Consider the following 13,611-nt stretch of genomic DNA (forward strand, 5'->3'; position numbering starts at 1 on the left):
CAGTATGGTGGGAATTCTAGGCATCCTGGGAGCTCAGCCTGTCTGTAAACGTACCTTTGTGATCCTGATGAGGATCTTGAGCTGATAGACGTGAAGCTGCTGATCCATGCGTTCAGTGAGCCAGGTCCCCAGCAGGTTCATGGTGGCAGTGTACCATTGCTGAAACACATAAACGACACTCTCCAGCAAAACACACACCCACACACATACTCAAGACGCCGTGACGTACGACTAACCTTTTAGACACATATAAGCAACTGCAACTGAACACAGACAGTATACCATGTCATTAATACTGGACATTTAAGCTGTACTTTGATATGTTAGAAATTAGAGGAAAGAAATATGAAAAACTAAACCTGGGTCTTCATCTAAGTTCATACAGATTAAAAGATTATTGAACAGGCTAGTCTGCCTTGGGATCCTCTGGTTGTTTGCAGAAATCATAAATCATGTATCAGAAAGAGACATGTAATATGAAAGAAACATGAAAAGAATCACAGAAACTAGGAGTACAAAGGATCAAATAACCAACATGAGTTGGTAAACAGCTGGAACAAAAAAAAAAAAAAAAAAGACGAAGAATGGCCGGAAAAAATAGAAAACGAGACCAAAAAAGACCATGTTGAGAAGCAAAACGGTACAAAATATGTTACTGAGCTGAAGCATGACAACCCAGTTAGATGCAAAATAACTACGACTGCAAAACAGCCTTAAGATGCAGAACAACAAATGAAACATATAACCAGCGAAACTGGGTCAGAAAATGACCACGAGGAGATAGAAAGTGACCAATCTGAAACAAAACAACAGTAATGGAACAGACAAATGTAAAGAGTAGCAAAGTAATGCAAAGACACAACTGGAGACTCAAAACAACCAGAGAATTGGTCTGCATGGTTTACAGATACGGTGCGTCTCACAGTGTCTTTGTCTCTGTCCTCTGAGTGGAAGACTTGTTTCCAGTCAGTCAATAAGACAGGTCTCGCATTCCATAGGTCGAAATGATTCAAATATACGTAGGAATTAAATCAAATTCATGATAAATATCATCTGCTACATCAGGCGTATGGGTTGCAGTTACATTTGCTGCTCTTGTGGAGAATTAAACCACTGCATTCACTGCTTAAATTGTCTCCTGTCTTCATGTGTTTCCAGGACACTTGCTGACAATAGCTCATAAAGAAAACTGACCTGCAATCACAGAGTTGACATTTTGAGATAAAAGCTATAATTTACAAGAGAGTTAATCTTCATCAGAACTGTGTGAGTTAGCTGAAGTGGAATCCAGCTTTTGCAGAACGTCCAGGTTTTGCAAAACTGCACAAAGTTTCCTGTAAACCTTTGTTACAAGACAAATTATACATGTGTCACAAAAAGTTTGGGATATTCAGCTTGTTGACTGATTTCTTAAAGAACCTAAAAAGTACAATATGCTTTACAGATGAACTTAATTTCTCTTTCTCTAACATTTTGATTGCATGTGTACAACTGTTCGGTACTTAGGTACTGATTGGACAAGACGCTGTTATCTAATAAGGGGATTAACTGCAAATAATACATAAATAAATAAACATCTGAACCATGAATGGACCACTAAATGTTCTGAGTCGTTTACAGCTTGTATTTAACCCTGTAAAGCCAAATGTATAATACAGGATGCACACAGTTTCTGAAACATTTTGCATCACTGTATGTAGAAACTTTACTCAAAACCCTGTTGTACACCATAAGATACAGTCTACTGCCCCCTGGTGGACCCATCACATGATAATAAATAGTTAAACTATATTTAAAAAAAATACACATTTATGTACTTATTTTTTCAATATTTATTTTCAGATTTTGTTAAAGGGCCAAATAAAGACTTTGATTTAAAATACTGGATTTTTCCTGCCCAGTGGTTTTAAGGTTGTGCTTTAAAGGGCTAAACCATCCTCTTCATCATCCTGTTCACATTTAGACATCATCAAACCAAGACCACACCTCACACATAAGTTATTGAGGTGTAGACATTTATAGGTTACGATATACCAACCACTGTTGTTAGTTTTGTTTCAGTAAACCGTCTGACATAAAGGCTTTACCATTATATTTTCTTTTAAATGTCCTGCATTCGTGAGGTATATCAGTATAAATGCCAAATAAAAACTGAATATCCCTGATTTTTTGTGAGTAATGTATTTAACTACAACTATGTACTGTAAATGGCAGAAGACTACCTATTATACTCTGATGTTTAGCTTGAACCTTTGACATTCTTTGATTTAGTCCACACAACTGAAGAAGAAAGTCCCGGATGATACTCAGACCTCATTCAGGATAGGAGTGAATAAAAGGAGAGCGGAATAAGAGTTTGTTTATAAAAACAGTAGAATGGCCTATGGTCTTTACATAGACACTTGTTCTTGAACCTGTTGAAAAATGACACGGGGTAAAAGAAATAAAGCGAAAAGAGTCGTGAAAAGAGAATATGCTGCAAATGGCGTGCTCTCTTCTCCGTTCTGTTAGCATGGGTTGAGTGTCTCCTTTGCTAAAGGACAAACTGGATCAGCACTGGAATTCCTGTCCTGAATATTTAAAGAGCTCGACCAGCTTTTAACCCCAGTGCAACTTAGAGTTTTACTTCTAGGTCATTTCACTCAGTTAGAAGCTCTCCTGTGCAGAAAAATAGGTTATTCAACACAACCTCAGTAATAGCATGTCAAGCTGAAGAGCTGATTGGACGATTTTTTTTTTTTTTTTACCACTGAATGATGAGCTTTTTCTTTTCTGTACTCTAATCACAGCTAATTCTTCTAGATGAAGCTTTATTTTAGGCAGGCAGGAGACAGCAAATCTATTTATATTTCAAACAGGGAATGTGTTAATTTCCAAAAGTGTTAAAATAATCTTTGAAGATTATCTGTAAAGACCTGATTGAAGCTTTCAGCTCCTTTCAGTTTTGAACAGAATATGTGAAAATTTAAAGTAAACACAAAACCTGATGCAAAGACAGCCTTCGCTCCACTGACATAAAAAAAAAACCAGTCTTGTTTTAATCTTTGTGAAGTTAAACTTCTTAGTTTCATTCTTAGATGTTTAGAAAAAAAAAACACTCAGACACACAAGTATGACAGCCACACAAACACACACTCACACAAACCTCTCGTTTGGCACTCTGAAAGGCTGAAAGGAGGCGTTTCAGAGACATTTACTCAGTGCACTGATTCTTCAGCTACTCGAAGGAATTAATGAAACAGAGGGAAGTCATAAAGCGCTAACAGATTTATCTGTTTTAAACTGCAATTACCTTTAGAACGACTTGAAAATGTTCAAATCAATATTTTGTAAAATCTGCATGGCCCATCCATTACTGAAGGCAATTACTTAGCCTTTATGTATAATTTATTCAAATGGAAACGCAGAGCTGCATCTCAAAATGCTCTGCACTGCAGATATGAAACTACTACGGGGAAAAGGAAATTATAGTTTTGACACAAGTTCAATAGCAGAAAGAAAAACAGAATGAAAGTGTGAAAATGGGTTGCAGGCAGAGAGATGGGTGCTTTTTTCTTGTAGCTTTTCTGTCGTTCGCTTTAGGTCGTCATTTCCCAGTTTTTAAAATTACAAGAGAAGAGCACGCATGTCTGAGAGAAACGGCTGTCATACCTCCAAGAAGAGAAGTCAACTTTAAACTTGTGAGTAGGCAGGAAAGCAGGGGGGAAAAAAAGCTTGTGAAGCCCAAATTAGAAGTGTGCGGATAGTTTAATTGTTTGGCTGTTAAGATTTTATTTGAGGTTTAATTAGTGAAAGGATTTGGCTGATGGTTGTCTGGTTATATGCAGACGCCTGTCCACTTCACAGTCGAGTTGAGCGTGCAGTGCATGCAGACCTCGCAGGTAGGTGAGTGGCTTTGTACGTGCTAAGGAGGGCTGCTCTATGTGCAGATGAGGCAGAGCTCTGAGGAGGAGGGTCATGCTAGAAGATGTACACAGGAAGATTATTTGACTCTAAAAATCATGCCAACCAACATAATGTGATAAAACAAGGCAACGCAATGCTAGAGATAAGTGCCACTTTTTTTTTTTTTTTTTTTTTTAAACTAGAAGAACGCAGCAGGAATGGTGTTAATCAGAAAAGAGGAGATTAAAAAGGGTTGAAATAAATTAGTGAAGGAAAGAGAGATAAAGTAGAGCCTGTGCAGCATCTAGAAAACAGCTTTCACATGCATGCAAATGGATGGAGAGGCATGCGTTGAAAATCGGCTTTTAAGCAAAAACAAAACACTGACAACTTTAAATTTGCATGCAACTAAAAATGCCAAAAAAAACCAACAAAAAACTGAAACATTCAACAGCTGAAAAAAAAAAAAAAACATCTTTCATTGAACATGACAGTGCTTTGTAGGATTTTGCACTTTGGGGCCACACAGAGGACACAAGAGGTAAAACTCCACGTTAGAAATACTGACAAGCAGACAGGGAAGCTGGTGTGGACCTGAGAGGACGAAAGCAGACCCACTTCACAACAGCTTCACTCCTCACGCGTCGACGGGGGGGGAGGGGGGAGGGGGGGGGGGGGGGGGGGGGGGGGATATCAAGTTGATTTGGCACAAAACTCCTGCTTCTACAGCCAACACAAAAACAGAAAACCAAATGGAGACTTCCGAGCGTCTGTCAGACATAAAAACGTCACGTCACTGCCTCACAGAAAAAAGTGTCAAACACACACAGCTGTCACACACCTGTGCAGACACAGGTCTGTGTAAATGACATGAAGCACACACGTCACGGCATTATGTGTCGATCAAATCACACATGGAGGACACATTTATGTCAATGTATCCTGTTAGGATTATGTTTGATAAGACAGTGCTCTCTCTCTTCACTCTGCAACACACTGGTTCCCACCTCTATCGGCTGGGGCTCTCTGGTGCAGGTCTGTGATCTTTGGTACCTTATGCTCATTAACCTGAGAGTGCTTTCCTTTGCAAATGGCTTCAATTTAACTTTAGAGGCTCAGGGTCCAGAGGCATAAAACTCATTACAGATCCATGACCAAACTGTGTGCATGCACGAAGGCAGAGATCTGCATCCTTCTCCTCACATTTAAAAAAGAAAAAAAAACCAAAAAAACTCCATTAGTGCTAATTGTTTCCCGTTATAAATTTTGGTCATGAAATAGTATGCATGTACTCAAGCCTGATTTCCACCCCCACTTTTAGCCATAAATAAATGAAGGGTAAATACTCTCTGCACATAGCATCCAAAAAGCACCGGTTGCGTCACATTGTATAGACGAAAGCCGAGAAGAGGCGTGATGTGAAATTTAGTTACACAAAGGAAGAGGAGAGAAAAGAAATGTGTTTTAGTCGGTGGTCTCAGTTCTCAAATTACAGAGAAAACACTTCTGAAGGGGAAACTTTGATGTAGGTTGTCAATTGTGTATGTTCAGAGCACAGGACGCTGGCAGCAGTCAGAACAAAATGATAGTTCAGATGTATTAGCAAGGTCTTTTAACACTGCCAGCACATCTACCCTACGCAGGAACATTACACACGGCTGCGGCTGGAAAGGCCTGATAAAATTTAGTACACACTTAATTATTTAGAATGCGGTTCCTGAGTTGGTAATAGCACCTATTAATACAGCTGTCTGAGTGTGGACTGAAAAATATTATGATAATAAGGAGTGGAAGAGCTGTCCGTGTGCAATCTCTGCTGTGTATCAGGCTTAGTTTGCTTTCAAATAATCATGCATGAGGTGCACATAATCTGGCTTTATAAAAATGTGTTTTTATGTGAAAACAGGTGGGGGTTTTTTTTGTCTGTACGTAAGTTTAATCTTTTCTTCTTTTAGCACGTAAAAGATTTAGAGATGAAACATTAAAGTTCAGCTTTTTTTTTAAAAAACCGCTACTAGATACTACTAAACTTGAGCAGGTGTCATTTATTGCTGAACTATTCTCAGGGCTAAACACAAAGATTGAAAAAGTACTGACAGCTGTACGGGTAATGCAGTTTAGCCTCAATAAAAGATAAAATAAAAAAACAAATAAAAACAAATGTACCCTAAAAAATGAGGGATTTTAAATGTGACCACCTTCAGTGGAAAAATAATTAAAAAAAAGCTTCAAAGATGGACTTCAGATATAAATATTAGATGTTGTCTCCTCTCCTTTTGTTTCTCTTCACTGTGACCCCCTCATGTTTATTTTGGGACCCTCAAGGTGTGTCTCCACCTACAGGTTGGGAACCACTGCTCTAACAGAGCACAGCTGAATGACATGTCAGCCGCTGAGTTTGACATCATGATGTGACCCAGGCCCATCCAGCATTTTCACATTGCATGAAGAGACTGCATGGGAGGTTTCACTGTGGACTGTGTCACTTCCTCAGCAGGCTCACAGTACAGAGATGACACCCCCCCCCACCAAAAAAAAAAAAAGAAAAGACAGATAATAAATACTGGAATTCTGGCACAAAATCACTATGGATACTTCTGTTCTTTCCACAGAGAGCACTGCTTCAGATAATCCCTTTTTTTTTTTCTTTTTCTTTTTTTCTTGTTGGATATGCTTTTATGGACTCTTTGTAAATAGAAGGTTTTTTTTTTTCTTTTTTAAACACAAAGGCCCAAAAGCAGAGTGGCGATGCACACCAGAATGCAGAGGGCAGCTGTGATTCAGAGAGAGACAGACAGAAAAAGAGAAGTCAAGAGGGATAGAGGATCAGAAAAGCCTCATATGCCAGGCTGAAGTACACTTCCTGGTCTCAAAATGGGACTTATCCCTCACTGCCCTGTTGTTTTGCCACATTTTGGAAGGCCCCTCCCATTCGTGAGTGGAGGAGAAGGCATCTTACTTACATCAAATAACCTTTCTATATACACCTCCTCATTGACCTTATCACGAAGCATGTCCTGAGAGTGGCGCATAAAGGTCACGTAGCCATCGGCTACATCCATTCCAGGTTTCTGTAAAAACACAAGCACAACATGGACATGACTCAAGAGACGACTGACCATTCAAACACCACTATCTTGAAAAGGGCAGTGACAGAAACCGCACATATTGATTACAAGTGTTTTGCTGAACTGTAAACACACAAGCTTGAAGGCAAACAGAAACCTGGGATGCTTGTTGAACTTACAGGTACATCCACATATTTTGAGGCAGCTTTCACCTGAAATCAGAGCAGAACACTGTCCATCACTGGATGAGGAAACAGAAGTCATTAAGTTTGAACAATTTTTTATGCAAACCACTGTTATTATTTTTGAAAGTTATTCCAAAAAATATAACCATTTTTTTTCTACAAGCTCTCTTTCTTATGGAGCAAAAAAGACATAAAAGTGATTCAGGAGACACAAAACATCCTTTTTTTCTGAGTAAGTCCTGCAGAGCAAAAGTGTATTCCATTTTTGTTTTTTTAGGATGTAATATTTTGGGATTAAATGTTGTCTTTCTTATGAATCGAATGAGAGAAATCGTCAACTTAAAGCATGTAAAAGTTGTGAAGAAGAGATATGACTAAAATAAATAGAGACTAAAGACAGAGTCTCATCTCACCGTGAAAGAGAGGAAAGAAGAGAAGAGAGTTCCTTCATCGTATCTGGAAATCTTAGCCAACACTCCCTCCAGAATGGCAACAAACTGAGAAATAAGGAAAATGTTTCAACGATCAGCTATTATCGTTGTAATGTTAGCTTTGCTTTGACAAAGTTGGGGAAAAAAAAGCCAAAGTTGAGATACAGTTGCACCTTTGCAACCAGAAGCTGGATCATGTCCTTCACACTCTCCTCAATCAGTTCATCTATTTTGGAGTGGAACTGTTTCTACAAGAAAAACATTAGAAATTTCACTGAAAAGTTTCACACAAACCCAGACAATCTTCCTCCATCATGCCATTTATGATTCGGGTCATGCTTTACCTCTTGGCCCATTTCCATGGCACACAGTTTAGCCGACTGGTCCTTGGCATCCACCATTACATTGAACATGGTGCATAGTGATGGAGAAACACGGAAATCTGTGGACTTACTGCTCTTTGCCAGCTTAGACTCAAATGCCATCCTTGTGCTGAAACGCAAGTGAAAAAAATTACACACATTATGAAATGTCAATCCTCTGTCCCGCCTCATGCAGAGTCACGCACCGCTTGACGCAGCTCTCGATCATGTTGCTTGACATGAGCTTGATGCGACTCTCGAGGTGTTTGGCAAACTCCTCCTCAGGCCAATGCAGGTCTCTGATGAAAGTCTGAAGGGCGTCCAGCTTCCAAAAGAGGTCCTCTGACGTCCCAGAGCCGTTGCTGCCATCGAGCCAAAACACACGCAAACACACAAGTCAGAAGCCAAACATCGCTGTCAAGAAAAGAGCGACTCACGGGTTGAAGGGAGGGGTGGGGAGTTTTTGTGGTAGGTGCAGAGGAGAGTGCCACTCCTTTCCACCCAAACAGTGAGGTTTTTCTGACCATATACTGACAGCTCTATCCAAATGTCTTTCTTCATGTTTGCACAGCTGTGTCTGGTCAGTCAGTGTATGGGTGAAGAGGACCAGGTAGGGTTTACTGTGAGAAATCAATAACCATACTGCAGAGCATGATTATTGAGCGTTATGTGAAGTGGCCACATGCAGGTAAAATAACTGCAAATACATCAGCTGCTCACATCGTGTCAAGACAAAGGAGGAGGGAATGGAGACGCGAGGGAGGGCATGTCAAAGAAAAATAATACTAATATGAGTTTAAAAAAAAAAAAAAAAAAGGCTATCAATCATCACAGGCCCTCTCTCAACATCCATGTCCCCCAGGCTGGTAGGGCCCCTGACAGATTTACCAAATAAACCATGCAGACCTTTACTGAGGCATCCTGAGTAAAGCTGATTGGGAAACATGAAATATGCAGAGGGGGTGGAGGGGTGGGGGGGGGGTAGGAGATGTGATAAAACAGAGAGGTTTGGACTCTTGCCCTCCAAGCCTCTTCACTTTATCATCCCCCATGGACAGCTCTGTCCTCCCTCCCAATCAGACTACTGGCAGGCAGTAAAGGTCAGAGATGAACCTACAGCCACGTTGCTTAGCAGCACTGTTGTACTGGACAGGCCCCATTTCTGTGACGACCTGCCTTAACTGGCTGGACCTCTGAAAATGTGGATAAGGAGGCTGTTGCTGATGGTGCTTCCAATGTGATTGTGTTGCGTCCCCCCCTGAGTTTAACCTTTGTTTCGTTTTTAATCAAATGACCTTTCTTTTTTTTCCCCTTTACTGTAATTCTCCTTTTTGTGTTGCAGCCCATCAGCCAGGTCATGACAGCAAACTTCTGTGGATGTCGTCTTTGGGGAGATACATGAACAGTAGAATGCAAATCTTCCTGTTGTGAGTGTGAATCTCCACTATATTTATACATATATAAATGCACAATCAGAGCTTTTGTTGCTGTTTTGGCCTGTATCTCCACACCTCAGCTCAACAACATGCATGTTGAGACAAATGAGAGCATTTCAGCCTCTCATTTCAGAAAGCAGCGTCCCATCTACTCTAACACCTCTCAGAGTGACCTTGGCATGAACATGAGCATCAATGACACAAAGCAGACATGCTTTAAATTTCCATTTTGTTTCTTTCATTCACAATTCGAGGCCAAACGGTCACTGCACTTTGGAAAAAAATTTGGAAACTTCGATTAACTTTCACCCAGAAACATCTTCATACCAAGTTCCTCTCTTCCAGCTCAATGTGATCTAAAGTAAACTAGTTGAATACACACTCAGAGTCATAAATAGCAGCCATCCATGACGGGGTAGAAAAGCTAGGCATTTGTGGAAGGTTAACTGATAGTCCTGCTACTGGCACTGGCAGATTTGGTACTTTGGGAATTTGGAGGTTCACATTTGGTAGATTCACATTGGGCAGATTACTTGTTAAACTCCTGCAGAAAAGACAGACAAAAAGAAAAAAAAAAGAATCCATAACAGTGGTGTGGGAACTGCAGAAAGCCATGTAACACTCATTGTAAAAGTAAAGTCTGAAAAGAGGCGAAGACAGAAACATACAGCATCACACAAATACAGGACAGTCGAGTCGAAGATATCCTTACAGAGAGCTACACACACATGTAACTGCATTAAATGTGGTGAAAAAGAGAATCAAAGTAATATTGACAGCAATGAATATGTATAAAGACAAGAAAAAAAAAACTTTAGCTTTAATAAACCTTAAATACAATCTTTGCAATGAAAAACAAAAACGTAAACATGTTAAAGCCACGGTAAAGAAATTAGAATAGAAAGGTGACAGACTGAAGGCATCTTGCTTCTGGTGTATCATGTCAAAGCACACATTATGAAGGTTAGTTCACAAACAAAACAACAGAAACATTACATGTTGCTCTGACCCCAATGTGTCGGAAAGAAATTGGCAAGACACGTGCATTAATCAAAGACTATTTCCAGAGTAAATAACCTATTTCTTTCACAAGGAAAAAATAGGTTATGCAGCCCACTCTTGGCTCATTCTTTAACAGTGAACCCACAGGAAGCTTGGGTGAGCGTTTTAAGCTGCTCTCCCAGATTTTTCTGCCTCCACACACTGCAGCTGAATAGAAAAGCCTTGCAACTCCAAGCAGCCTACAGCCTTGCTAGAAACACAGAGGCTCCTTACTTTACAGGCTCCCAGGACTCTCTGTCAAAGCCCTTGTGAATTGACTGTGCAATGGAGGACTCCATTAGATCCACATATCTAACCACCAGAGGGGCATAGAGATCCTGAAGGTGTTTGTGGAACTTTCCATTGCACAGATGATCTGTGGATGAAAAGAGGCAGTGACACACAGACGTTAGCGTACTAGCGTTGAAATGGAAACATTGGAACAAGCGGATGAGCTTACAGTCTGTCCGGAGGAAGTCGTTGAGCAGCTGGAAAAGAGGGAAGCTATCCCAGCTCTCAGGGGACTGGATCTCCAGAGCAGCATCCATGTCGATGGCGTAGAGGGCCAGGAAGTTTTCTGCATGCTCCACCATGAGGTCGGTCCACCATGCAAACGCCTGGAGACACAGCAGGAGGGAGAGCACAGGGACAAATCAAGCCTCATGTTTGGGGATAAGGGGGCATGATAAGGACAGAGAAGCACAGTGAGAAAATATAATGTAGGGATTATTACATGTAAAAATGTGTGTATGTGTAAGCTTTTATTTGATATATTTAGGAAACGTGCTTGCTGGGAGTCGATACCACTTCAATGTTGTCCTTCAAAATTAAAGCCCAAACAGCAGCTGGTTAGTTTTGTTTCAGAGTTAAATGCCAACTCAATTACTTTTTAATGAAAAAAATTATGTTTATGGGAAATAAAGCTCTGCAAATGCACCGAATTAGATAATAATTGCTGCTAAGTAATCTACACACACTACATGCATTTTGCTGCTAAGTATTGCTGAATGAATAAAAATTTATCTTGTGTTTCTTTATCATGGAGTCCCATTTATGTCCCTATTTCAGACTCCACATAAAACCAACTAGATTTTCAGTGTAAAAAATAAAAAAATTGGAGTTGACTTTAATAATACCGTAAGTTGTTTTCACTTTTTGCAACCAAATACAGATTTTGTGCAGTTTTAATCATGGATTTTTGGCCATCAATAGAAATAGACATAAAATTGTATATTATTATATTGGTTTTATTTATTGCATTGCACATCTAAAATAAAACAAACAACAACAAAAAATTAGCTGCAAGGTTATGTTTCTATTTCCACAAAGTAACCTTTCAGGTGCCATTACTCTCTGGGTTCAGCAGCATCACCAGGATGCTTAAGAGGTCCCTAAACCCTGCACGAGGGGCTGTTTCTGCTTGTTTCTAGTCTTTTATGTTAAAATAAGCTTTTCAGGCTCTAACTCACGTCCCACATTCAGCATTCGGACAAGAGGTGGTATCGATTTTCCCATCTTACTCACTGCAAGAAGGCAAAGTGGTGCATGTCCTAAAATGTTCATAGATTTTTTTCAACCATTAGATATTCTCTATTTTATAGTTTAGGAGCTACATGAGGACAAACTGGCTTCATCATGGGGGTTCTGATACAGTATGTGTGTTTCAGATAAGTGTGTTTGGATGTTTTTCCCATCACATACATCCAGATCAACATCACTGCTCTTGCCAAGGTGGGATTTGTTCATGACAGATTCTGTGCAAGTAAGGCAAAAGTGCTTTTCTCATGCAAATGTGGATCTCCCAGCATGCTGTTGTCCCAAGCTGAGGGATGAGGGAGGGTCCACCATTCACATCAGCAACCAACCCATAGCCAACTGGATGTGAACATGACTCATGCACATCTTTGACCAGGCGCACCAAAGACTGCAGCACACAGCATCTCTGGAGCGGAAGTGTGTCCATTCCAATTAGGTAAAAAGTCTCGGAGATTCAGCCTACCATTTTCTGGCACAGTCAGGACTTCCTCGCTCTTTGACAGCACAAGTACAGTAGTTGCTTTGCTGGCAGTCTTGGTTTATTTGCTTATCATTCAGGCTAACATGTTGCCAAGTTCAATAACTGAAGCTTGATCTTCTCAGGTTACGCTGCATGCTTTATTTGACAGCTTTCCTTAAAGGTTATATTCCCACCTGATTTAACGGCAGCCATAACTTCACTTACCTGTCTACTTACCTATCCGCTCTCAAAATTTAAAAAAAAAAAAAAAAAAAAAAAAGCACGATGGCTCTAATGTTAGAGAAACAGGCAGCAAACAATGCTCTTCCGCAACACATTCAAGAGGAGATACTTTCATGACAGCTGAAGGGGAAGAGGGTAGAAGTTTCCGACAGGACAGGGAAGGGAAAATGTTCAAAGGCAGAGTAGCTTCCAACCTTTGATATGGTAAAGGGACACATACAGGACCCAGAGAACTCTATGCCATACTCAGTGTTCAACCACGCAGACTGTAAAGCTGTAACAATGCAACTGTGTCAAGGGATCAGTCCTGAGGGAGTGTGCTGATGCTGCAGGAGGGGGATACGAGGAATCATCTACTTTACATGCACAGAGCTTTATGGGGATTTCTCATTCAACTTGACTACATACCTCTTTTCCCTGCTGGGACAGTCACCAGTCATATGACAGTTAAAAACACAGGGAGATGTACAGGACAATAATGTACGTTTGAGGCATTTGTTTGAAAGGGTTTGTATATTCAGAACAGACAGCAGAGGGGGATGGAGGAGGAGAAGCTGGAGAAGTAATGCTTGAACAAGTGTGGACTGTGAAATTAATCACTGGATGGAGGGGGAACAAATGTTCATGGTGGATCAAACTTCAAAGGTTCACATGGAGCATACTTTGGGAAAATTTCTGGTTCAGCATGCTTGGAGAAAAAGGAAACCTCTTCATGGCCCGATGAACATGCTTTATGATCACAATTATGTTGTGCAAGCTAATGTGCCTTTTTTTTTTTTTTTCAACTTTTAAACAAGGTTGCTCTCATGTCTACGCCTACAAACTCCACCCATTGCTACAGTTCCTATGATTCTTTGCTTAGAAACGTGCCTCTTGCCATAGTGGCGCACATGCCATACAGGGGGGGTTGTGATGGGGGACTGAAGAGGAGAAAGAAATATAAATACTGTACCGATTGATCTCC

General features: G+C 40.4%; 1 protein-coding gene across 5 annotated transcripts in view; it reads right to left on the minus strand.

The window, feature by feature from the left end:
• The window catches only part of LOC306756915 (calcium-dependent secretion activator 1-like), a gene marked incomplete at both ends in the record, with an annotated part of 75,190 nt that overhangs the window by 196 nt on the left and 61,383 nt on the right, over window positions 1-13,611 (minus strand). For 4 of the 5 annotated variants that reach the window (XM_079241852.1, XM_079241851.1, XM_079241849.1 and 1 more), the window contains 9 exons: window positions 55-159; window positions 6,849-6,956; window positions 7,133-7,165; window positions 7,552-7,635; window positions 7,743-7,817; window positions 7,914-8,061; window positions 8,138-8,293; window positions 10,643-10,784; window positions 10,869-11,025. In XM_079241852.1, the coding sequence (XP_079097978.1) occupies window positions 55-159; window positions 6,849-6,956; window positions 7,133-7,165; window positions 7,552-7,635; window positions 7,743-7,817; window positions 7,914-8,061; window positions 8,138-8,293; window positions 10,643-10,784; window positions 10,869-11,025 (1,008 nt within the window). Of the gene's footprint in view, window positions 1-54; window positions 160-6,848; window positions 6,957-7,132; window positions 7,166-7,551; window positions 7,636-7,742; window positions 7,818-7,913; window positions 8,062-8,137; window positions 8,294-9,749; window positions 9,912-10,642; window positions 10,785-10,868; window positions 11,026-13,611 lie in introns of all 5 variants that reach the window. The other variant, XM_079241848.1, reaches the window with a different exon arrangement.

The sequence above is a fragment of the Telmatherina bonti genome (genome assembly GCF_933228915.1).
Source record: "Telmatherina bonti genome assembly, chromosome: 6".
In the NCBI taxonomy this organism is placed as follows: Eukaryota; Metazoa; Chordata; class Actinopteri; order Atheriniformes; family Telmatherinidae; genus Telmatherina; species Telmatherina bonti.